At 42.1% G+C, this 26,901-nt stretch overlaps 2 protein-coding genes across 5 annotated transcripts in view; one reads left to right on the forward strand and one right to left on the reverse strand.

Moving 5' to 3' along the window:
* FKBP1B (FKBP prolyl isomerase 1B) overlaps window positions 1–26,901 on the forward strand; it is a 49,838-nt gene that overhangs the window by 508 nt on the left and 22,429 nt on the right. Inside the window, exons 1-2 of one of the 3 annotated variants that reach the window (XM_081857550.1) lie at window positions 23,664–23,824; window positions 26,478–26,525. The exons of 1 other annotated variant lie outside the window; for it this stretch is intronic. In XM_081857550.1, the coding sequence (XP_081713676.1) occupies window positions 23,788–23,824; window positions 26,478–26,525 (85 nt within the window). In that variant the 5' untranslated portion in view covers window positions 23,664–23,787. Of the gene's footprint in view, window positions 1–23,663; window positions 23,825–26,477; window positions 26,526–26,901 lie in introns of those variants that run through there. One more of the 3 variants, XM_081857552.1, reaches the window with a different exon arrangement.
* On the reverse strand, window positions 400–18,718 carry LOC309339113 (WD repeat and coiled-coil-containing protein-like). Of its 2 annotated transcripts, none has more exons than XM_081857034.1 (3): window positions 16,678–18,718; window positions 6,618–6,735; window positions 400–2,117 (listed from the first exon to the last, which is right to left on the reverse strand). In XM_081857034.1, exons 1-3 carry the CDS (start codon window positions 18,586–18,588, stop codon window positions 1,951–1,953), a joined length of 2,196 nt encoding a protein of 731 aa, XP_081713160.1. In that variant the 5' UTR covers window positions 18,589–18,718; the 3' UTR covers window positions 400–1,950. The 2 variants fall into 2 exon arrangements, with proteins under 2 accessions (XP_081713160.1, XP_081713159.1); XM_081857033.1 differs by having other exon boundaries at window positions 6,618–6,738.

Below are 26,901 nucleotides of genomic sequence, written 5' to 3' on the forward strand. Positions count from 1 at the left end.
GCAGTTCCTTCATAATCAGGCTGGTAGTGCCACCTTTGCGCCTCATCTTCAGTAATCGAAAGCAAGCTGCCTTCATATCAAAAGTCCAAAAATAGAAGCTTTGGAAAAAATAATAATCTAAAGTTACTTCTTTTTAATTTCAAGATCCACAGAATTCTTGTTTCACAGTATAATGCTACAGGTAGAAAGAAATTGGTTGATTGCTTTTAGCTGTCCTTACTTTGGCCACAGAACTCTAGAAATGTTCTTCCAAGGGTTCAGACATTCTGTGGCAGCCTTCACAGCAACACAGAACTACAATTTCCAATGTTCTGGGGAGGAAAGCTTGTCACTGAAACCAATTTAAGCTTGTAATGTAAGCATACCTTTGTATTGAACCCTGGAGAAAATATTCCTCCCCCCCCATCTGTTGGGGGGATATTAGTTTAGACTAAGAGCCAAACTAGATGCATTGTAAGAGATATGATAATAGGATATTCCATCTTTTTTCCTAATTAAAAGCAGTAAATCCCACCCTCGCCCCAGTTTGGACTGTGGTTGTGGTGCTAGGAGAAGGGTTTTACTTTTTAATCCTTCTCCACACATCATTTTCCTAATTTAAATCACTCAAAGCGTTGATTTGTCTCATGTGGGAAAGCATACAAGTATCAAAGGAGATCTTCCATGTCACATTCAGTTTGGCTCATAGACAGAGTGGAAATATAGGCCAGTTAGTCTTACATATGGGAGAAACTTGAAATGCTAGAATAAGAATCGGAAGAAGATTCTCAGCAATAATTTATATTCTGCCATATGAGTTTCATCGTATGTGTAGACTGTATGAATGCGGTTGTCAGGAATAAAGAAAAGGTTTACAGAAACCATTATGCATTGTGTAAAAAAATAATTAATTAATTAACACTGTACAGTCTAATAATTGCTTCATAATTCGGTTTCATGTAGGAAAAAGGTAGAACAGATACATTTTGTTATATCATGTATAATAAATGCACATGTGTCAATCTCACTGCATTTGTGGCAAAATAAACACATGTGGACTGGATCTAGAGTTGCCTAGAGCAGAACTAACAGGCCAAAGGGGGAGGTTTTTTGCCAGTTCTCCTTTTCCTCTGCAGCCCAAATTGCCACCTGTATGTCAGAAGGTCCCACAATTTTTTAATGTTACCATTATATCCCACCTTTCCTCAAAGGTGCTCATGTTTCTTCTAGGTCAGAAACAGTGATTGGTTCAAGGGCAACCAGGTAGGTTCATGGCTAAGTGGATATTTGATCCCTGGTTTTCCTAGGTCCTAGTCTAGCACTCTAGCTACTATACCACAGAGGGCACAGGAGACTGCTGTGGGAAGGGGATATTGGTGAAATCTGCTTCCATTTCTTTCTGCCAATGGGCATTTCCTGTGAATGAGTTGTACTCACTGGAAGTTAGTAACCACACCGTTGTATTTTTTTCTTCTTAGCTTTGTTGTTTCTTGGTGTTCTTTAGTATAATCTAGGGAGAAGCTTTGCCACATGAAAAATTAAAACAGACTAAACCATCCTCACCAGCATCTTGGCATTGTATAGACTCCAAACTAATGCATGTTTTTCACACCCCCAGAATCCTTAGAGCAAGTTAGTCAACCTACCATACTTAGCCTTTCTTTAGAAAACATGAACTTCATTAATGCTAACTTTTCATGCACAGAATATATACCAAATCTGAATATGGCAAATGACATTACTTTTAGTTCAGTATTCTCCTTTTCAGTGCCAGGAATCTCAGTCTGTAGCCTCAGTGGATACAGACATGACCTACTAGATCTGATCCAGTAGATTACTGTGAGGAGGACTAGCTACCATGGAACACAAGCCACATGAGTTATAGTTTAAAATGCAGTCAAAAATCCTGCTGATCATTTTCTACTCATGCAGTTATTTATGTTGAAGAACATCTTTTTTTGGTTTGCCTCATTATGTCACGCTGCTCGGTGGTTGCGAAGAAATGTTTCTTTTGAAGGAGTGACTTCCACAGGCTTCCAAACTATCACTCCCTTCTCTTATGATGATCTCTTGCTTTGCCTTAAATGTTAATGGTATAAAACCTTCACCATCTGCACTAAGAACAATCCAAGAAGAACCTAAAGGGAAAGGAAAGGAAAGCATCAGTGTGTATATATGTATAATCATTATTATGTTGGGAATGCAATTGCCTACGTAAATGTTAACATTCACCCTCAATTCGTGCTTTGTTCATGTCTTTTTCATAGGTTCTTCTTCCTACAGTGTGGCAAAGCTTAATGGGTTACCATGCTGATGTAGGTTTTGAACAAACCATTTATCAGTATTTTTCTTTCCTTTTTGGTATTTTCATTTGGCTCCACTTGTTCTGGCATGGTAATGGGGAAGGGGGCAGGAGAAGGAACAACTAAACCTCATAACTGGAAAATGTGTACACCCAAGGCCCTGGGGAAAACTGACAATGAAGCACCAGTTTATTATGTTTTTTATTTACCATGATTTCAACTCACATATCAAGACTTTTCTAGGATTAACTAAAAATTTTAACATTCATGTATAGTTTACCCTCTTTGTTCCACTAGCTTTGCCTGGAGAATTGGTGTGTGCGTGCGGGGTAGATTGAACTCATACGTCTGTTCAAAGGCTCCTTGTACACTTTCTCAAGTTAAACTCTCAGAAACCTCTTTGGCATGTGGAATTTTTTCTCATGCAGGAACATGCAAGCGAAGTCAAGTTGTGTTTAGAGAAACTTCTGCATGTGAAATCATACTTATGTATAGATAATTCAAGAACAAACTTTGGCTGCAACCTGTGGTTTGTTTGGAGATAAACAATCAGTGCTGCTTTGCAATGTAATGCTAGGGCATTGCTGTTATTTTTGTACTCCTGGCTTTGCAAAGGGAGCACCTGAGTGGGCAAAAATTGAAGTGCTTGCACCAGCACATTGTCACGGTAATAAGGGTGCGTCTACACTTTTCTTGTCCCACTACTAAAAAGCAAGGGCCAGAGAAGTTTTCCTGTTCTTTCTGTGCACGGCTTTCCATTTGCCTCACTGATTTCCCTGAGAAAACCTGCTCTTTGCCACTGAATTGGAGCAAATGTCAATCCATGGAAAACCCTATTGACGTTTGCTCTGATTCAGCTGTAGAGAGTGGGTTTCCCAGAGGAAAATGGCAGGACAAGCAGAAGTGTGGACAAGCCCTAAGACATTGTTTGTTTCAGACCATGGCTTACCATAATGTGCAAACCAAGCTAATTGATCTGCTTTATTCATGGGTCAAATCTATCCAGTTCACAGTTCAAGTTAATTTCTGAATTTAAAACAAAGGAGCTAAGACATTTGTGTTTTGGAACTTCATTAGCTTTAATTTCTACCAAGAGCAGGTGTGTGTGTGTGTGTTTGTAATGTGCATGCCTATAATAAGAACAGCTACCTTTTATAGATGATGGTATCTTGTACCCAATAGGGTTGGGTGGGAAATAATAAACTGTGCACTCCAATTTGACCAATTAAAGCAAAACAAATGTGTTGTTTCCTTTTAATACTGTATCTGAAAGTACAGAAAGTTCTTTAAATTAAATCTATTAATTAAACACCTACACATGTTGCTTTGCTGTTTCGTGTTGTCTGTCGCATCATAAGAAGATTACCGTTACCAAGCGTGAACTTTTAATCTTTTGCAGTTAATGCTTTCTTTCTAATTCTGGACAGACTTTTGATTCTATAAACTACCCTGTGCTTGGGTGTTTGTGTGTGTCATGTAAACCTACGCAATTACATTGCTAACCTTATATGTAAAACATGTGGGGGGGGGGGGTTACTTCCAAAATAGTTTATTTAACACTCTGCATTGGGTACAGATAAATGTTATTATGCCTGCAATGCAATCAACTTACTTGAGAGTAAACCGTGTTTTTCTAAACTTACTAGAGAAAAACAAAGGCTGCAAGCCTATATACCTTTTCCTGGGAGTAAGTCCTTTTGAACTGAGTACAGCTGGCTTCTGAGTTGGCATGTACAGAATTCGTTTAGCAGGGAGAAAGCATTTAACACATCTAAATTGTAAATTGAAGTATATCTGGATAGACGAGGATATGACTGAAGGGTTAAAAGCTTTAGTAATTTCTAAACATGGTTGGCCTAATAAGAATATAATATCAATAATTATTTTTTATTTCAGAGTATAACTAAAGAGCTAGATTTATTAGTTGTCCGAGTTGGACAACTGTGGCTTTTACCAGGTTTTGCCCAGTTTGGGGCAATTCCACTCCTCCAGCAACCCTGCCACTCTCAACATTGTTAAGAACAGCCCTTCTCCTTCAGAGAGGCTTGTTATAGGGTAAAGAAAGCTGAATGAAAGTTAATCTTACTATCTAAGCCAGGCATAGCCAAACCTGGCCCTCCAGATGTTTTGGGACTACAACTCCCATCATCCCTGACCACTGGTCCTGTTAGCTAGGGATGGTGGGAGTTGTAGTCCTGAAACATCTGGAGGGCTGAGTTTGCCTATGCCTGATCTAAGCCATAGTACATGAAAGTATGGGTGATTGAGTGCTCACATAACTCTTTAAAAAGGAGGAAAGAACAGTTTTCCTTAATGAATTAAAATTCTACATTCAACTACATTCAAAACGATATGTTCAACTTCACATTGTGTTTTGTATGGGACTTGGGCAGTGTTTCCTAAAGATACATATTTTTTCTTAATTAAAGTTGGACTCTCACTTGCATTCAAAAATCAAAGCTATGAAAACACTCAAAAGTTACCTAATCTTAAAAGTGTCTGCCCCTATGTTTCCCTTCAAGTTGTTGTTGTTGTTGTTGTTATTATTATTATTTAGATTTCTATACTGCCCATTGAGGATCGCAGGGTGGTTTGTGATATAAAAACACGAAAATACATAACATAGTAACAAACAAAACAAAAACCCCACATACAGTTTAAAAGGCCACATAGATTGTATAATTAGCCAAACGCCTGAGAGAATGTTTTTGTCCAATGCTTATTACTATTGTAAGCATGATGCTTCGTGACTTCATTGGAGGTAAGCCAAGAGCAACTACTCATTCCAAGACAGAAAGGGCAGGGTCCTCTGAGAGTGGGTAATTTTACTGTATCTCTTGAGTATACTAAATAAATAAAGGATGTAGCAAAAACTAGTGATGTGAACCCCTTCATATATACCCTACCATTCAGTTACACTTTCTCCTCTTTCTGTCTTTTCTCTCTTGGGGGTTATCCATTGGCATAGCCAGGATTTATTTTAGGGGGGGTGCAGGACTGAGTTATTTGCGACACAGTTGGTAAGTCAAGTATTCTTATTTATTCACTTGATTGGGGAGCAGCTGCCCCCCCCCCCCCGCTGTGCTCATGGGTTTTCCAATCCTCCATTTGCCTCACCTCTTTGGCGATCTTTAGTGCTGATTTGGAACAAACAGCTATAAATTTAGCTGTGGATTGCCATTTGTTCCAATTTAATGCTAAACAGTGGGTTTTCTGGGGGAAAGTGGTGGTGCAAAGGCAAAACTGCTTGGACCCATGCTAGAAAGCATGGGGCACGTAGAAAACCACTCAGACCCATTCTAGGTATGGAACAAGCAAAAGTGTGGACAATCCCTGTGTCCTCAATGTATTGTGTATATATTTACAGTATATGATAAAGCTACTTGCAGAAAACATTATAGGCTGAAAATGGTTGAGCTGCTGCTGAAGTTGTTAAATCATTGAATACATAGAGGCATGAACAAAGAAGCCATGTATAAAGATCTTTCTTTTCCTGACTGCTCCCTACCTTCACAAGTAAATCAAAGGTGGGAGTTTGGAAGATTATGTTGGTGAGCTCCTTCTGTTCTCAGCGTAGATTAAACTAATCCAGAGCATAACAAATTGATACACCTGTTTTAAGTATCACTGAGTATATGGTGTCTGTATCTGATAGAGAAAGGCATTCAATTGTCAGCAAACCTGTTAGGAAATCTTTCCTATGAGTTTTGTTTTTTGACTTACTTAATCCAGTAAGCAAAGGCAGCAACCAACCTGCTTTGATTGTGGGATTGCTGAACAATCATGCTAAATATTAAATTTCCCCAGTTATGCTACATGACATTAGACGCAGGTGATAATTAGTAGCTTGATTGGGTGCTCTGTTGCAAGAAGGGAAGCCTACTAATATGTAGCATATTTCTGGACATAGCCAACTAATATATGACTAAGGACAGACATTGAGAGAAAACAAGAAGGTCTCTTTCAATGGTAGAAACAACATTCTGCTGAAAAAACATGAGGATTAAACTGACCATCTATTGTAGATATAGGTCGTGATACCTGTGAACCAACTGAGTAGGGCTTGATCAGTGTCAGGCAAGTGTTGAGATGCACTCAGGAGAATAAGTTTGCCAGGAAAGGGAATAGAACTCAGTTAAACTTCCATCACATTGGAGGATGTACATGTGAACAATCCCTTAATAGCACAACTTATGTTCCCCAAAAGTACTACCTACTATAATAAACACTTGCATTTTTAAAAAGAGAGAGAGAGAGTGACTGCGGCAACCCAGCCAGATGGGTGGGGTATAAATAATAAAATTATTATTATTATTATAGTAATAGAGAACTTACCATGTTTCATTTCAACAATAGGCAGATCAAAAAGTCGTTGGACTAAATTCAGATGAACCTTGCCATCACACAGGAGAACAGTTCTTGTTTCTTCAGCTATAGCTCCGTTTGAAAAATGCTTCTTCAGGCACATAAACATATAGGGATAAACATCTTGTTAGAATACTGGTCACATTTACATAAATTATTGTTAATTAGCCCTATGAATCAGCAATTTTCATGAATTCTGCTTTCCATATTTTCACATGTCCCACATGGGTGAAGACAGCACAAAAACAACTTGTTTATAAAAGTCTTTTTTTTAAAAAAATGAAAGGTTCAGGATTTCCCAAAGTATGGGGCTACAACCCTGCTAGGACCACTCAGATGTTGTTGTGAGTCTCTGAATGCTGTTGGCTCAGTCATCTCAGGCTAGAGATGGTGACTTCAAGAGCATGTGTGTAAATGTAGTGATGTTCTGGACCAGTAGCGTGGAGGGTTTGAGACCCATTGGCTACCCTCCTCACCTAGTTTAGCCAGACAAAGTAATTTCTGCGGCATTGCCACTGTTGCATACTGACAGCTTCCAGGAGCCACAGGTGAGAGCTGAGTGCAGGGTGGATAAACTACTCCAGAAGTAGCATGACCTATTCCCCACCAAAGTACTTCCCTTTCCCCTTCCCTCACACCCCACACATTCCTGCTTGGAAATAAAGAGAATGGTTTTGTTATTAAATCTTCCTCCCCTGTCTTTACTCATTTTGGCTTCAGCATTAAATACACAAGGTAGTCCCCAGTCAACATGCTATGATTCTCAATAAACGTGCTGAGTATCACACTGTTTGAAGTTCACTCCATTACTTCCTAACCAATCCAGGGCTCATCCTATTCCCTCACCACTAAGTAATTGGTATTTGTTTGCAACACTTCTCAATTTAGCACCAACCGTAAATCACATCAACATCCTATTTAGTTCTCCAGATATTAAACAAGAATTAAAATGCTGTGTCACAGGCATTTTAACGTGAAAATAATCAGGACCATCAAAATAATATAGATCTCATTCTGCTGTGGTTCTGCAGTGTTTCCATTCTGATTCTGAAAACTTATACCAACATTCCCTTTCAGCAGACTCACAGCTGCATCTTCTGTTTCTGTTTTTAGTAATCTGTTCCTCATCTTAATTAACCTTCAGTACAAATAAATGTCTCCTAATCTCCTTTAGTGCACAGATGCTGGTTTCTTCTCAGGTTCACTTGCTCTGTCAGCGTCTTAGATAGTTTTGCTGCATCAATGGGCACCTACGCACCATGCAAAATCATATAAGCACCCTCCTCTTATGTGCATTTGCTTTCAGTTAAAGGCCATTTTTATATTTTCTGATATACAGCATACAGCATCACAGTGGTCTAGTTCTCACAAACAGCAGGAAAATGTGGTAAATCTGTGTCTGGCTTATACTACTTCATAAGCAGGTAGGGTCTCGCATGATTGAATGCTCCTTTGTACAATAAATATTGTGTACATAGGGAAGGAACCTGAGATCAAAAGCCTATCCTTCATTGGATGCTAGTTTTTCATGTGGGAATACGCCATTATGTTGTTACCCTTACCAACAGCTTCACCACCTCACCAGAAGCTCGCTTTATGCTTCTGCAAACAGAATCCAAATCTTTTCTAGTAGTCCAAACTGAAACCTTAACCACATACTATACATTCTGAATAGAAATATTGTAAAAGAAAGGGGAGGTAGGCACCATGAATGGTTGAAGATTTTACTTTCTGTGAGAGGATGTGACAGGTAATGACCACTATCTTGGCACAGATTCTCATTTTTTCTTACTTGACGGACTGTGCATTTATAGAGGAGGAAAACCCCATTAAGCTTGGGCTTTCTTAACACGCAAAATGTTGTATAAGTTATCAAAAGCAACTGATTAAAAGAGGTTGGTTGTATTTGCAAATGGGGTGCCTGAATTTTGATTTTCCTCTTCTCTCCCTTTCCCCTAGGGTTGCCATGTTTCCAAAAGTAAAAACCTGGACACCCTGAAAGTTGTTGAGTGGTCTTTTGTTTTTTTTAGGAAGACCCCACATGATTTTTCAGTTGATCTGCCTAAGATCCAGGACAAAGCTCCACCTTTTGGAAATTCTCCTGGATGTCAGTGCCTCCTTTGAAAACCTACTAATGTCTGGGGAAATCCGGACGTATGGCAGCGCTACTTTCCACTTGTGTGTTAGCTTTCCCCCCCTCCCCCAAGCCTGCAGGTAGGGACTGTCTTGTTTTTGTTGTATGTAAGCTGCTCTGGGAGACCTTGGACAAATATCACAAATGCTCTAAAGAAAGAAATAACCTTTGCTGGTGCAAATGCTGTTGACAGCGGGATCATGTATGACTGCCGCAATAGCTTGAGGAGCACAAGCCATCAAGAATGAGCAATCAAAGGATATATTGATATACCATCACTACAATCACCCAGAGTCACTATTAGATTTCAGTAATACTGTGTTTTCTTTCTTATGATAGTACACTTTTTTATTATTTATTTATTTATTTCATAAAATTTATACACTGTTTGACTAAAAAACCTCAAAGCAGTTTACAAAAAGAATAAAATAATAAAATTATCAGTAAACACAGTTAGAAGCAACTCTTTAAAACATTTAAAGAAATCCAGATAAGCGACAACTGAAAAAAGATAAAAATACAAATCAACATATCTGGGTAGGCTTGTTTAAACAAAAATGTTCTTAGCAGTGACCAAAAAGAGTACAGCGATGGCATCTCCTGATGTTAACATGGATGGAAATTCCAAAGTGTCAGTGCTGCAACACTAAAAGGTTTATCTTACAAATGTGGAATGGGTATTATGTGTGGCACCGTAAATTTCTCCTCCTCACTTCCTTTTTATATCAACATAACCTCTTGAATAACAAGAGTAAAAGTAACCACTTTGGAGTTCACTTGCGAAAAAAGTAAGCCATTTCTATCATATCTTATGCAATTTTGTCATTATTTTTATAAAAATATTTTTATACCACTTTTCTTTCAAAAGAAAATATCATGGTGGTGTACAATATCAATATGATACAATTCAACCAAACCACATTAAACAAAATGCAATGTACAGATACAGCAGACAAGACTATAACTGATCAGAAAATGCTTGGCAAATAAATATAATTGGTGTCGTAGCATGGGGTGGGGGGGCGGGCAGCAGGGGCTGTTGGCTCAGGCACAGCTGGGCTGCAGAAGTCCCGAAGGTGCCATGAGACTGGGAGGGAGGTGGTTCCCTTTTCTGGTCTGGTATTGCACAGTGTGTGCAGCATGCACGGCCCCTGGGTGGCTGGATGGGTTGCGCATGGAGAGCAGGCATCTGGTTAGGCCTTCCTCTGATGGGGTGAAGCACCCTCTTGCTTCCCACCCCTTTCGGTGCCTTGGCACGGCTCGCCACACTTTTCTTGCACTATGACTGGTGCCACCACCATGTGTGTCAAGTCTCAGTCAAGTCTCAGCTGCGCTGGGCGGCCCCCTCCGCTCCCTTCTGCCCCCAGGTCAAATTTACCCACTGTAACATTCTTTAAAGAGCTCTCCTGCTTCTCTCTACTTGTTTAGCTTCAAAGACAAGACTCTTCCCTCATTTGCAAAAGTTAGCTAGCTATTAACACCATAAATCACAGTAATGGGGATCGTTACCAAACAGAACACTATTATCCCCTGAAGAGAGTTTAGTTGAATGATTAATCAGGTTACCAGCTAGAGAGGAAGGAACTTTTATAGAACATCATAGAATTAGTAACCAGGACCTTCACAGGAGTAAGAAGTCTGTGCTTCTAATTTCGAAATACACAGTACTGTTTTTCATTCAGAATTTCTATTTGTGGGTTCTCAGCCTCATCAGAACGTTATTAGAATGTGCCCTTTCTTCACCCCGTCCTCTTGGGCTTTAATGCCTCCAAGCATTAATCCCCTGTTTTGACTACTGCATTTCCACTTCTTAACAGGCTTTTTAAATCTTGCTTTCAAAACTGTCTGACTAGTCTATCACACTATAAAGCTGAGCCATATCACCCTCATCTTTCATCAGTTTTCACGACTCCTTTTATGTTTTCAATCTAGTTCAAAATTGCCTTCCTGATTATAAGAATGGTTTGTGGATTTATTAAAGATGACCTCTGTGATGATTCACCTGCTCCTTGGCTCAGTTTATTGACTTCTCCAGTCTCTCCTTCCTCTCTGTCCTCTACCCTCTCACTGTTTATCACAAGTTTGCCTCTTATCTTTCTCAACTTTAACACGCTTCCCTAAATTTACCTTCCTATTCTGTTTCATTTACTGTTGATGGAGCAAATGATCACTGCCAGCAAAAAGAGGGTTCGATGCTGTACATTAAACGTCTTCAGCTCCTCGGTGTCTCTTAAATAGGACATTGTAATAGCTGTTTATACCAAATATCTTCTTCCTTACCGACTTAGAGATGTGCATTATTACAATAATTTCCCTCAGTTGCTCATGGCATGCACACTTATTCCCAACTCTGTCAACTTTGTCCAAACCACAACTGTTTCTTCTTCTTCTAAATTAATTCATCACACACACTGATTTTTGTTTATTTCCCTAAAGAAAGCCTTGCACTCTACAAGACACAGCAAAGCATGAAATGAGGGTGCATCAGCAAGGGTGGTTAAGCACTCCTCTGCTATAGATCCCCCCATCCTGTGGCTGGGTCCATTATAAGGAAGAAGCAGTAATCAGGCTAACATAATGTGCAGTCTGAATTGTGTGCTTGCACTTTTTGCTTGGACCTCTGTGCTTATTGTTGTGTTTAGCATGTGTTGTTTGCACCAGTGCTTCTCAAGCTATTTGATGTTGTGAACCAGCAATTCCCCCCACCCCATCCAAATGTACCAGGGATCAGTACCTTATTTGGTCCCTGAAACATCCTACCCAGTATTCACCAGGGACCAGCAGCCAATAGCCTGCGGACTGGTGCCGGTCCATGGACCACTACTTTGAGTAGCACTGGTTTGCCCTACATTTTGTGTCCAGTTCTGATTCCCCACATGCTTTGGGAATGGCCACAGCTTAGCAACAGAGCACATGCTTTGCATGCAAAAGGTCTCAGTTCCAGTACCGGAGCAGGTTGCTTCACCTCTGATTCCCTCCCCTGGTTCTTTTGTATCATCTTGTATTATACATGTCTATAAGTAAGTAAAGGATTTTATTTGAATTTTCAAAATACAGTCGTACCTTGGGTTAAGAACTTAATTCGTTCTGGAGGTCTGTTCTTAACCTGAAACTGTTCTTAACCTGAAGCACCACTTTAGCTAATGGGGCCTCCAGCTGCTGCCGTGCTGCCGGAGCACAATTTCTGTTCTCATCCTGAAGCAAAGTTCTTAACCTGAAGCACTATTTCTGCGTTAGCGGAGTCTGTAACCTGAAGCATATGTAACCTGAAGCATATGTAACCCGAGGTACCACTGTAGTGCCAAACCACTGTGTACCTCTGATGATGCAAGGATAACATAATAAGCTATGTATGAACTTCTCACCTTCCATATGCAAAATTTCTTACTTTTATATATTAATATATTCTAGTTGAAAAACACTGAGCTACATAGCCCAGTGCTGACTCTATCTAAGTTTGCTTCCTATGTTTCAGGCTTAGATACAAGGTGTGGGAGAGGACTATACTTCCATGTTAACTGAACTGCACAATGAGAATAAAGATTTCTATAGTGATTACACACATAGCTTCAACAACCCTTAACATTGCAGGAACAAGGCAGGTCAGCTTATTTATCCTAGGATTGCAGATTGGGGAGGAGGCTGCTAAGGTCCATAGAGGATAGTAGGAAACAAATTTTCACAAAATAGTTAGCTATTTTCATTCAGATGCTTTGGTTAAAAGAATATGTTTGTAAAAATATTGCTTTATTTCTAAAGTAGACTGCAAAATGTTGTGAGTGGGAATTGCCCTCTGAGGGTATTCAGAAGAGGAGATCCAGCCACCATCACAATTGCCCAGTTTGTTTGCAGTCTCTGTCCTTGTGAGGTGCACAGTGTTTCCTGCAGCCGAGAAGAGCGTAAGCTACCTAGATGGCAGCTCTTTCACGATGAAACTTCAGAGTAGCAGCAGGTCACCTTAGAGGTGAATGTCAAGCAGTGGGAAAATGGTGAGGAGTTGTAATGAACCTTGTATAATGGGAATGGGTACTATTTGGAGGATGGGAGAAATGCTGGATTTGTGAAAGAGTGCTTTCTTCCAGCTTCAGCTGGTATACCAGCTACGTTTGTTCCTAGACAGGGATAGTTTGGCTACAGTGGTGCAGCCATTGGTAACCTTTAGAATGCAGTATAGCATTGCATGCTACGTAGGGCTGCCCTTGAGTCTGATTCAAAAACTGCAGCTAGTACAGAATGATGTGCCCTGGCTTTTGGCCAGTGCAGCTTCATATCAGGTAGTCTTGGTGGCTAGAAGCACCTTTTATCAGCTGCAGCCATTCCTGGACCAGGATAGCTTGACCACTGTAGACCAGACACTGGTAAATTCAAGACTGGATTACTGCAATACAATCTATGTGGGACTTCCCTTGTTGGTCCAGAAACCTGAGTTAGTGCAGCATTTGCCTGTCCTGCAGGGCAAATGGCATCTCTCTCCCCCCGCCCCCTTTCTTTCTGTATTTTAACTGGGAAAACAGAAAATGTGTGTGTGTCTTTGTGTGCGTGCCTTAAAGAATCCCAATCTGATTCAGGGGCCCTTGTGACTGCTATTAGAAGATCACAATTACAGATTTCCCCTATAATATAAAGGTACACCTTAAATTAAGTGAAAGAAAATTGGACAGCAAGTGGGCAAGTTATGTTTTTTAATGCTTCCCTGCAGTAAACAAGCACAATCATCATTCTGCACAATATGTAAAATGACTCTTGAATGTTACATTGGGAGGCAAAGTAATGGTACAGAAGAGATGCCATATATGTTTCACATTTGCACCACTGCTTGTGCATGCAGGTCTACCCTAAGGGGTCAGCATGGTCAGAAGCAGTGCTATTTTTCTAGAAAAAGAGGTGCCTTGTTCTCTTATAATGGCAATGTCGCCCACCTGAGAGGTGCCAGAACTGAGTTCTGGTGCGTTCTGGCTTGGGAAAAAAAAATCTGGTCAGAAGAACCAATTGCTTAATGGTGTGACCCTGACAACTCATGCTTCTGACAGTAGTCACTAACCTGGGCCTTTGGGTTGGCCATTGCAGTGTGGTTAACATGGGGCAGGATTGGAGCCAAGCACTGCCACCCAACCCACCTGCAAATAATGCCCAAGGTTCCATCAAGGAGTGAGATGAATGGGTTAACAGGGTCAAGGTAGTCAGCAGTGGGCAACAGGGGTTTGCTGCATCAGTGGGCACCTACGCAGCCCTTCCACAGCAACCCATCTTAGAAGCTGCACATGGTAGTGGGCTCACTGAAATCTAATGTCACGTGGGAACATGCTAGTCCATTTGGACTAACAGCATGCTTCCATTATATATATTGCTTTTAAGGGCCAAACTTGAAGGGATGTTAACTGCATGAAGGCAATTAACATATGCAACCACTGCAAAGCAGGCTTGGGACCATTAGCGGAAGAGAGCAGGAATTTAGCTTTCTCTCCCACAATATTGATTCCCACAAAATTGCTGAACTGTGTCAGGCAGAATCAAGATTCTTGGCTGCTATTTACATACAAAAAAAGCACATGTCTGTTGCATTCATGGCTCCCCATGAATGAGCATTCTCATACTTTGCAAGTCTTCATCAAAAAGCATTAAGTATTATCATCTGTATTGCAGGCTTCTGTATTTTAGATTGGAGAAAAAACGTATTGCAGTTCCCTTCATTTCATTTCAGCCATTGCTTCAGCCCTCCTCCCTCACTATCAGGCACACTCCACAATTAATTTTGTTCACATCCAACCCATGCATGAATCCTCACTAACTTGTAAAGCTGTGTCAGAGAGAGGGGGGGGGGGTTCTTGTACAACCATGACTCCTAGAGATCCCCAAGGCCTCTCCTTTTTTACCATCAGCAAAGCGTTAATTTGTATTAGACTACAGCTATGTGGAATTTGCTGCCAAGGAGTGTGGTGGAGTCTCCTTCTTTGGAGGTCTTTAAGCAGAGGCTGGACAACCATATGTCAGGAGTGCTCTGATGGTGTTTCCTGCTTGGCAGGGGGTTGAACTCGATGGCCCTTGTGGTCTCTTCCAACTCTATGATTCTATGATTCTATATGTATTCTTTTTTCTTTTTAAGTTACTTGAGCCAAAAGACAACCCACAACTCAGTGTGGGGAAAGCACGTTAGAGATTACTGACATGACAATCTGCATCAAAGAGCCATCAATGCAGACCAGCCCTATGTATCTAGGTTCCTATTTATACCTATCCCAGGTGCAAGGTCCATAGCTGTCAACTTTTCCCTTTTCTTAAGGGAAATTCCCTTATTCCGAATAGGATTCCTCGCAAGAAAAAGGAAAAGTTAACAGCTGTGGCAAGGTCAGGGGCGCCAACTTAAATAAAATATTGTGGGGGCCCAGGTAAGCCCCACTCTACATAATCAATCACATGATGCAGTGCACACACCCACACCATTTGAATGGGAATGCCCATCAACTTTGTAGGGGTTTGGCCCCCTCAGAAAAGTTTTGTGGGTTTTTGGCTCCTATGTGCAAGGCTGAGCCTGGTCACTGGAAAACAGAGGCATAGGTGTGGGGGGGGGGGAGCCGGGGGCATGGCCCCAGTTGCATATTTTTGAGGGGCGCAATAAGGCACCCCCATGACAGGAACAGAGCCCTACTCTTTGAGTAGCTTCTGCTTTAACAGCAGTTGTGCTTAAAGGCTGGCAAAGTGACTTTATCCAGGCCTGAAAAATGCACCCCTGGAGAGGTTGTGTGGGTGGAGCAGGGTGGAATGGAAGAGGAAGAAGAGGAAGGCAATAACAGTAGTTGAAAAGTCAACCATGAGTTGGAAGGATTAATGGCAGCGAAAGCAGCAGCAAATATCCCAGAGCAAATATCTCATTTACACTCTGGATGGACTGGTTTAGATAAAATTAACTCACAGCAAAACAAAAAGCGTAAAATAATTCCACTGCTCTATCTCTAACCAAAAATCAGCCCCAAAATCCTCAGCACACCACAATTTTCTGCCTGGATCATAGGAATAAGAGAGTGCAGAGTCAAGCTTCATATCATAGAGATTTTTTTTTAAAAAACTATTGCTTCATAATAATAAAATTTGTTAGGAAAAAACCAATAGCTACTCTACAGAAGTTTCTTAGAAAAGAGTGGAAGGAGGAAGATAGATATCTGCCTTGCTACTACACTATATTTTATATATTAATGGAAGTTACTCTGAATTATTAAAGAAATACAAATAATGGTTTTTATGCTCCAGCTTGCTTAATGCAGCACATCTAAATTATTGACTAATTTTTGTTGCCATTAATGTTGTACCACAAAACACTACAACATTGACTAGCAATCAAATTAATAAAATAGTGACAATTATTTCATGAAAAAGCAAGGGAGGAGAAAAGAATTGCTGTTGAGGAAACAGGAACCTTGATCCATGGATTTTGATTTTCTTAAATTGCTTCGTTATGTAATCAAATATTAATATCCCATATTTCCTGAATCCTTTTATGCTGTGAGACCCATGATCCTTTGAAGCTTATATATTCTTATCTACAGAAGTTGGTCTGATATCTTCTCTCTCTAAAAAGATTCAAAGCATTTCAAAAGCCACATATAGAGCTGCCAGTTATCTCTTGTAGTAAAAAAAATATGCCTTAAGATTTGGAAACAGATGACTTAGAACAAATGGACATATATAATACATCAATGACAATTAAGCTGAACAGTAAAGGAAGCACAGGTCTGGATTTTCCTGTGCAGAATATCAGACATAACCATTGCTCCTAATAACTATCATTTCACCATTTAAATCAAGCACAGCATGAAGCTCATGAGAAACTCACTAATTAAGCAAAATCCTGTAATGAAGTTTCTAAGAACAAACTACTTTGGAGAATGGTATATAAATTACCTGGTAGGTGATGTGAACAAAAGGTGGTTCTTGAGAAGATGGGTAAGCTACAGATAGTCTCTTTCCATTTTTTGTGAAATCTACTAGTTCCAGAAGTCTCAACTGTAAGTCATTGAAGCTGCCACACAATTTTTCCAAATTCCTGGATATTTGACTGGCTCCTTTTTCATTAGCCAAGCTGCTGTTTTTAGGAGAATTCAAAGTTTCTTGCATCACTTTAGAAGAAACTGATCTATTGGAAAACCTGGTAGGCGTTCCAAGACCAAACAGGGCTACTGACCGATTAATTGGTTCTGCATCCAAAGTTTCCAGTGCAATGGATGGGTCACCTAAGACTCTTTTCTCATCAAAATCGCTCACACTAGATGATGAACTTTGCTCATAACTAGGACTCTTCACTTCTTCCAGCATACGTCTCCTGCCACTAGGTGACTGAATAATCGTTCTGCCTGGGATTAAGAGCTCCCGCCCTACAATGTGATCCTCTGCAGCAAGATTCTCAAAATACTTTCTTTTCCCAGGAATGTTCACAGAGGACTCAAAACTGAATGGCAGACTGTGGGCGGTATCAGATTTTGCTGATGGCTCTTCCTCAAATATTAATTCTTTGATCATCAGTCGGATGATATATCTATCAGAATTAGATGACGGGATAAGTGAGGGGTCAGTGAACTTCTGCTTCCCTATCAGAACTAGTAAGAGTTTCTCTGTCAAAAAGGACAGACCCTTGGGTCGTTCGCTTTTCTCTAGTTGGATTTGCTGAATGTTGGGCATGCAGGATGAGGTGACTGAGTAGACCAAAACAATGTTACAAGTGTTAGAAGCTATTGCCACAATCTGAGCTCTAAGGTCAAAAGCAATTATATCAGGGACCAAAATTCCTGGAATGCTGACTTTCCTGGTTGTGGTTACCTTTCCTTCAAAAGTCACTAAGATCAAGTGTGACGAATCTTGGCCAGTTCCTGAAGGGTAATCCTTCCTTCTCAAAGGAATGAGAGGACTGGGATCAGATCTCCGGTGATTTGAAAGGATGTGGGTTAAATCAACTGGGCCCGAGGAAGATGAAGCTACTGAATCAACGGCTACTGATTTGTCTGAATCTATAGACTTTCTTCGCAGATCCATAGAGTATTCCTCATCCCCAAGCACCAGTGTAGACTGCGAAGTTAAAGAACCCGTTTCCGTTCCTACAGGCAGTTCAAATGTGATGCCTGCATTTAAGCCACAAATCTTATCAAGGGGGAGTTCGGTAGCCACAGCAATTTGAAAATCCAACGTGGCTTCAATAGCACAAATGTAGCTTCCAACGTCAAATATTGGGCAAAAGGAGCAAGCGTTTAATGTCTTCTGGGCATTGTCCCATATATAGGAGTGAAGAGCGCTGCCTATAGCAACGACTAAGCGATGGCCATCCTTAGTCCAGCAAGCACAGTGGATGAGACCACTGCTTTTGATATCTGCTTTAATCCTGGAGTTGTCTGAACGGACGGCATATAAAACAGAAGCATCCCTTTTGGTAAGCACAGACAAAACATCCCTTTTTGGGTGCCACACACATCCCTGAGGAAGCAACTGGAAAGGCTCGCCAATTTCACAGGTCTGAGAAACCAGGAGCTTATTCTTTTCCGAGGCAACGTGGCTCAGTTGCCAAACGCTGACATGCTTCTTATGCTGAACAGCTAGCAGGGCTGGCGTGTCAGAGGAGTAACACGGGCTCCAGTAAAGTCCATGGACGTGTTCAAACTGACCAATAACCGTTGAGTCGCCAAACCGCAGTTCTTTGTTGTGAAAGTGCAGGCCAGTCAGTGCCACCTGCTTGCCATCTGTCCACGCAATCCCATGCACAGGGTGTATGGCCTGGTGCAAAGCATTAAGGCCTGTTCTCAGCAGCTTCGCTTTCCCCAGTTCCATTATTCAACCCTCCTTGCTAATGTGGTTGGCTCAAAAGTTGATTTTCCACAGGATTCATCAGAACAGCTTGACAAAGCAAATGCTCCTTGGCCGAAGACCGATTTCCCTATGGCAATGCCCTTTCTTTCAAGCGTCTTCTGCGATGTAGCTCTGCTGATGTATAGATCTACATCAAAGCTGCTCTAACCATACTCTTTTCTGGAGAGGAGCTCTCTCTCTCTCTGTGTCTCTCACAGACACATGTGACATCTAATAAGGTTTAGCTAATTACTGTTCTCTGAGATGACATGTTCTTGGAAGCCTATTTTTAACTCTTTAAGGGCTGGGCCTGTGTTTTAAAATAGCAGTTTAATACCTTCAGTGAATAACGGTCTCTTCGCTGAATGGAGGAAAGCTCTTATGCACTAGCAAGCAATGCAGCTGCAGCATGAAATAATGACCTGACACTTTTTCTTTCACAGCCCCTGAAGGGAACACTAAGAATATTTAATCACATTCTTGAAGTATAAGGAAAGAAGGGTAGTATTCAGTTTTGCCAGTAGTTCCAACCAAGTAATGGGAGTGACAGGAAACAAAAGCAAGAGCAACAGAAATAGGGTGTTGGTTTCTGTGAGTGGCAGACCAATTGATTCCAGACTTTTCTTCTTCTGCATTTACTCTTTTCTCACTTTATTCTGTAATCCAAACCAAAGGGTCATAAAAAGAGAAAATCTGGGCCTCAAGCCTGAGTCATACTATCTTGAAGCACTGATGGTAATTAAAGATGCTTATGGGCTACCTGTGATTACTTTCTGGTGAAGGAAATGTGCTCTGCACATGCTCAGAAGCACTGTTATCTTTATTAGATTTATTTCACACATTTGAGTGCTGAATCCCAGCATTTAGGAGTATGAGTAATAAATGTTCGCAATACTGTATGATTAAAATACTGTATGATTCATTGCTTTGCAATGAATTTCTTTCTTGCTGTGAATAAGATATTGCAGAAGCCAACTCAAAGCAGTGCAGTTCATCTCTTGTCCATGTTTTACTTTACTCCCTTGCCTCAACTGCCTCCCATCTTGCTGACCTTATTTAGAATAATAGATTCATATAATCGTAGAGCTGAAAGTAACCACCCACTAACTGACACAAAAGGCGCCCAGTGCAGCAGTTAGGCTGTTCTTTCCCACAACAGAGCAGAAGGAATTCCAAATGAAATGCCCTTCATCCGAGATCCCATTATGGCTTGTACATCAATTCTGTATCTTTGGCTGGAGTAGTACATCAATTCACAAAAGTAAAAACAGCCACCAGATGGCGCCTCTGACAGTTTCACACAATTAAAGCAGCCTTTTAACAGACATGTTTGCAAAAGTTCTCTGTTCACAAAATACTTGGATGGTTTTAGTTATTTGTGGCATACACTGATGACCTGAAAGACGGGGGGGACCAGGTTTTATCCAATTCACAATGGTTCCCCTGGCTAAGCTGGGCTCAGATCTCATAAACCTTGTTGCAACTTCAAATTTAATACTACCAATACATCAGCTGAACACTACCAATATTTCACAGAAACGCAAAGAAGTAGTACTTCAACCCTCCTCCTCCTTTTACCTGAAATCTTTATTTCTTGGGGTTTTTAAAAAATATATTCACAAAAATATTGTGAACATATTTCAATTCAAAGATACAATATCATGTGGGTAAAATCATGCATAGGTGAAATATAGCAAGCAACAATGCATTAATAATAATAATAATAATAATAGTAATAGTAATATAAGCCCAATACACAAAACCTCAACACATTGGGCTGCTTGTCAGTAAATCATGTATCAGACTGCAGCCTTGACTTGTAAATTAAGCTAGACGCTTTCCTTTTTATTAAGGACTATTACACAGATGGGCGGCCTAGGATGGTAAGTAAGAGTGGGGTAATGATCTCATTCCTCATGCCACATTTGCATCTTTGTAATACAGAGTTGGTCTGCCAGTGGGCGTGGTGGCTGAAGTCAGTTCCCCATAAAGAGCTACATCATCTAAATAAGGGAGAGGGGGATTGCTTGTCAAAAAGTGCTCCTATGCCAATTCATTCTGTGTGGAGCCAACAGCTCCTTGGAAGAATAGGGGGCTTCCATCCTATCCAATCTCCTTCCTTGCACTGTCTCTTAAAGCAGAGCCAGCCCTACCATTGGGTAGAGTGAAGCATCTGCCTCAAGTGGCAGGTGGGGATGGGCAGGCAGCAACAGTGAGGTGAAGAACATAGCTATTTGTGCTATGTGACCTGCTCTCCAGCCCCTAAGTTAGCCTGCTGCCCTCATGTAGTGATGGATACTGTCCCATCACCAGGGCAGAAGGAATATTCAAATGCCAGTCTAGCGGGCTTCAGTACATGGAAGGGCAAGGGAGGGAGCTATCATCTTGTCCTTCACCCCCGGCAGCAAAATGTATTGGGCTGGATCTGTCTCAAAGCTTTCTACCACTTAAGAGTGCCAGGGGCAGACCCCGAGAGGACCTCAAAACCTTACAGTACTGAATTACTTAATGGGGGGGGGGGAATTGGATGGAGGAATGAAAGTATTTGTTTCCAAACCTTTTTTGCAAGTAAACAGTATATATTAAAGTAAATCATCCTGGAAAGTGATTTAAAAGAAATAAGAATAAAACAAAGTGATTTTATGGGCTGTTTCTTTAATTGATTTAGTGAAAATTAAATTAAACTAGCAAGAGAAGGGTTGGGAAAATTTCCAGCATTAATTCTTTGTAAATAGTGAAGGCAGAAATCTCAGTCACTTATTACAGTATATATGTCACTTGCATTATACAGTTGTTATAGTCCTATTGTGCTTAGGAATCGTATGAAGCCTGATATTGCCATAGGATTACAGTACTGTATGTGCATTTTGCTTTCTTATATATATGGCAATTCTAACCTTGAAAAACCTTTGGTTAGAGAACATAAGTGCATACAAAAAGTGTAGCTGGATCAGACCAAAGATCTGAGATTCAGTATCCTGTTTTCCTTAATAGCCAGTCAGATGCTCTGTCTAGCTGTTGTCCCCCAGCAAATGGCATCTAGAGGTGCAGTACATCTGATCATGGAGGCAGTATATTGCCTTTAGGGTTATCAGCCATTGATAGCCTCCTCTTTTAAAAAAAGAAATCATAAATAGTGTGCACCAATACTTCAAACAGAGATTGTGAAATGCATCCAAGCTACATCCCTTACCCAAATTCCACGACACTTGTGGTTAGCTGTTGTGGGATACAGGACTAGATGAACCCTGGATTTGCTCCAGCAAAGCTCCTTTCTCAGTTTCTTAGGAAACTGCTTTACACTTAGGGCTCATCTGCACTTCCGCTTGCCCTGTGCCTAGAAAGCATGGATCTGAGCAGTTTTCCATTTCTGTGCTTTCTAGGTATTGGTCTGTTTGAGTTGCTTTGCCTTTACCCCACTGCTTTCCCCCAGAAAACCTGCTCTTTAGTGCTAAATCGGAACAAACAGCAATTTGTTGCCATTTGTTCCAATTTGGCGCTATACTGATTGGCAGTGGCTTGTGAGGGCTTCAGACCAGAAGCCTCTCCCAGTCCTACCTGGAGATGCCCTTGGAGATTGAACCTGGTACCTTCTGCATGCAAAACAAATGCTCCACCGCTGAGCTAAGGCTTTTCCTCACCAAGCATCTGCTCTTTGGGCCTTAGGCAGAGGATTAGAGGCAGATGTAGGGGAATGCAACTGATTCAATTGCACTGGGCATGAAGCCTTGGGGACTCCGCCAGAGACACAAACTATCCTTTAGAATTGAGTGTGAGGGGGGCGCTGCTGAAATTTAGACCCCAAGTTCTGCAACTGGAAGGATCTCTCCCAGGGACCTTCCGCAGTCAAAGCTGCCGCCTTTACTGCTGAGCAATGGTGCCTCATTATCAAAAACAACATCCACAACAACACACCCTTGCTTTCTACAGGTTCATTTCCATTCTTGTCCACTATAATGATAGCTGCAGGGTCCTTGTTGCTTTATTTCCTGAGGCTGCAGGCAGGATTGCAGAGGGTTTCTGTGGAAATGAGTCTCGCGCTTGCAGCTTTTTCAATTCTGTTTGGTAGGCCTGGATCCTTACTCTGTGGTATTTTTATTTATTTTTAAAATTTGTATAGTGCCCTTCATCCAAAGATCACAGGGCAGTCCACAACATAAAAATAGAGAATGGAAACACAAAATACATAATAAAACAAAAGCAAACCAAACCAGTAACACCCCCCCCCCATTCACACATTTTAGAGCCCACAGAATGTTAATCAGCCAAATGCCTGGTTGAAGAGAATTGTTTTCACCTGGCGCCTAAATATCTTTAATGTAGGCGTCAGGTGAGCCTCCTTGGAGAGAGCATTTCACAGGGGAGGGGGGACACTGCGGAAAATGGCCCTTCTTGTTTTACCACTCCAGAACTCTTGTGGAGGAAGCAGACGAGGAAGATCGCAGGGTCTGGGTTGGTTCATATGGGGAGATGGAGCCCTTGAGTAGAACCAGCCTCATATAGGAGCAGCTTCGCACCTTTGCGCTCTGCCTCTGAAACGGGGCTTGATACTCAGCATGGAAGTAAAGTAAAGTAAAAAAAAAGTTTTTTAAAAAGTGCATAAAGGCCCTAGATTGGAATCATAGGCTCACGAAGTTGGAAGGGATCCCGAGGATCATCTAGCCCAACCCCCTGCAATGCAGGGTTCTCACATGACATATGGCCACCCAACCTCCCCTTAAAATGCCGAGCCGTTTCCACGCACGCGTTTGGCAAGCCAGGCTCTGCGCTGCCCAAGGAGCAGCGCCTGCTTCCCGCAAGGAAACAGGACTGCATTCATCCCGCAAGCTGCGCACCCTGCCTGCCTATCTTATCTTTTTGCAGCGCGGCCCCCCGCCCTCTTACTCCGCCGCCCAGCTCCTCCCCACGGGAGGCTTTTCGCCCTGCCTTCCCCTCCGCCACCTCGCGGGGGGATTGGGCGATGGCGGGGCCTGCAGCCCCCCTCCCCACTTTTCCATTGGCCGGGTGGGCTGATGGGCAGCTCCGGAGGCGCTTGTCCGTCAGCTGCGGAGAGGGGCGGGGAGCTATGCGCCGGCTGGAGGGTCTCGCTAAGCCGGGACCGGCCGAGGAGGAGGACGGCGGCGCGTGGTGCGCGGAGCAGGTTGCCAAGCGGGAGCGCGCCGCGTCGGGAGCACGGCGGCCATGGGGGTGGAAGTGGAGACCATCACGCCGGGAGACGGTGCGGTGCCCCCCTCGCCGCGGGTTCGGGCTGAGGGGCGCGGGGAAGAGAGGGGCGGCAGGGCAAAGCAGCTGCAGGCGGAGCTGGGTGCCTGTGGGGGAAAGGAGGGTGGTGGTGATGAAGCCTCTGGCTGCTCAGAAGAGGAGAGATTTGGTTGGGAGAAGGCGATGAATGAACTGGAAGGGGAGTTTTTTTGGCCAGGGAATGGTACCAAGTAGGGGTGCTCCTGGTAACGGTGGAGCAACGTCGGTTCTGGAATTGTCCAGTTGGAAGGGACCCCAACGATCATCTAGTCCAGCCCCCTGCAATGCAGGAATCTTTTGCCCACCATGGGACTCGAACCCACGACTCTGAGATTTAAGAGCTTCAGGCTCCACCGACGGAGCTGTTGAGGGCAGCTTAGTGCAATGCAGGTGCGTGTTCAGGGTTTCTGGGTACCTTATTTGAGGTGCAGCGCGTCCTCCTGCTCTCCACACCCTGGTCAGTACCCTGTGGTTCTTTGGCTCTCTCCTGCCTTGGCCATCACTCTTGTCCACCTTGCCAAGCTTGTAAAGTATATTTCAGCTCATCTGCGGCTGACGAAGGGATCGGATTTCCTATCATTTCAGAGGGATATTTGAGGTCAGAGGGCTGAATGGGTAGGTGACTGTCTCTTTCTCTGGCTGTCTCAGGAGATTGAATCAGGGAGGATCGGAGAAAGCGGAACCTACAGGATGTTTGGAACAGGAATTTTAAAATGCAAAATGCGTGAAAAAATGCTAAATGCAAATATACATACATATATATATGGTGGGGGATGGGAGCGGTGTTTTCCTGCTGTCAGGTGGGGGGGAACTTGAGACTCCCTGGCTTAGAATATGGTGGAGGGTGCCTGTCCTGAGCAATATAATGAGGGAAAATGCCCAGAGGGCTCTGTGGATCTGTGGGCTGCAATCTTCTGCTTCTTTGGCAGCAGCATCGGCAGCCACAAGCGATTAGGGATATTTAAATGGCATTTGCTGACAGCTGCATAAATCCAAGCGCAGTGAAGTAATTTAGTAACAAGAGCAAATTATAGTACGCTGTACTTCCCTGTTTAAAATGTGAGCCTCTCCATTCAGGAGAGAAACAAGGCTTCAGGCTTGCTCCTCTGTGAAAACCTGGAGAAGGCTCTTATTGAACAGACCACTGCTGCAACTGCAGAGCTAGCAAAGCAACGGGGTTGTAACGGGGTGGGGGTGATCAGTGAATGGGAATTAGCAGGGTTTTGTGGCTGACAGTAACATGTGGAGATAGCTTTTTGCCATGAAGGAAATGTGTGCCACTTAGCCATTAGCCAGACATTGACTTTGAAGAAGTCTTCGTCGTGGGTGCAGCTTGGTTTGAGAACATACAATAGAACGATGGCAATTTAGCCCAGCTCACAGCACAGAGGAAGAATCCTGTAAAACCTCAAATGCTCTGCTCATTCTAAAATGGTACAGCGTGTTCAGACAGCCATAACTCTTCACTTTCACCAGATTTACAGCCCCTGACTCGTGAATATAATTATTGTGGACAATAGTCTACAGATTTTGGCAGGTGAATAAGTGCCCTTTTGTCTTGCCTGTGGGCTTTCCTGGGACATGTGATTGGCCACCATGGGAAAAGGATGCTTGACTAGATAGCTCAGTCAGTAGAGCATGAGACTCTTAATCTCAGGATTGTGGGTTCAAGTAGAGTTGCCATACCTCTGGAATTTCCTGGACATAGCCGGAATACCGCATTCGAAACAGTGTTGCAGAAATCGCTAAAAATGTCCGGGGAAATCCGGACGCATGAAATATCTTCCAGTCCTACGTTGGGCAAAATATTCCTACATTGCAGGGGACTAGATGATTCTCGGGTCTCCTTCCAACTCTAAAATTCTATTATTCTAGGTCTTTGGTCTGAATGAGCAGGGCTGCTCTTTCATTCTCAAGGTAGCCGATCAAAACTAAGCTGTCTCATTTCCTACTTACAAAGTAAGTGTATCCCCTGTGGACCAGATGCTCAGCAAAAGGATTTTACAGGGGCAAAGTGGAAGGCATCATGATCCCAGTATGAGGCACATTCTAGTGTCGTTTGCCTCCCTGTGTCACTAATAACTTTGTTGAAAATGGTCCTGTGATGAAGCAAACTAGAAGCTGGCCGAAATCAAGCTTTTGGTCACTGCTCTTTGAAATCATATTTGTGGGCCTTCTTTAGGCATGGTTGTCATTTAGTTAAAAAAACACACTATTTATTTTAGACTCTCCCATGTCTGAGGCTTCATAGGGTCAGTAGTAAAGGAATGGTCCCAATTGTATTGTTTAAATTGATGGTCACTGAAAATTGAAATCTGTTCCCCCTGCTTTCCAAATGGCACATATAAGCCACTCTGTGGGAGGGTGAGACCAGCATAAGCAGGTATGTGATTACAATGTCATCCACACTACATGACACCATCTCTGCCTCTGCACCTTTTTTTTCTTACACTGATCGGTGTTTTTAACACAGAAAACCCAAATTACTCAATTTCCATTTTATCTTGTATTTAATGTAGGTTTCGATATGAATGAGTTTATTCTGCTTTGACTCTTTTTAAACATCCACTTTTCTAAAAGGATGTTCAACAGCATTTTTAACGTATGCGTTTGATCATGTTTTTAAACAGGAAGGACATTTCCAAAGAAAGGCCAGACGTGTGTGGTCCATTATACAGGTAAGTTGCATTATGAATAGACTATTTTGTGTTTTCAGATTGTTATTTTCCGTTTGCAGTCCAACCATATTCATTTCTCCATACTGATTCGTGATGTCCTACATCTTTGTATAACGGCATTCAGGTTATCCAAAATGCTATTGATTTACATGAATTCGGATAATTGTTGTTCAGGTTATTTAACTAAAAGAAGTACCCTGACCCTTCTAGCTTTTCTCTCCCTCTCCCCACCCATTTCATAAAAAGGACCAGAGGTTGTAGTCTAGCTATTCATGTTGTCATCAGTACAGAAAGCAAAACAGAAGATTGATTTCTTCAGTACAGCACAAATGACTCCACTCCTGCCTTGCTATTTTTTACCCTTTCCTCTACTGCT

This window comes from Podarcis erhardii, assembly GCF_964252035.2.
Source record: "Podarcis erhardii genome assembly, chromosome: 3".
Taxonomy (NCBI): domain Eukaryota; kingdom Metazoa; phylum Chordata; class Lepidosauria; order Squamata; family Lacertidae; genus Podarcis; species Podarcis erhardii.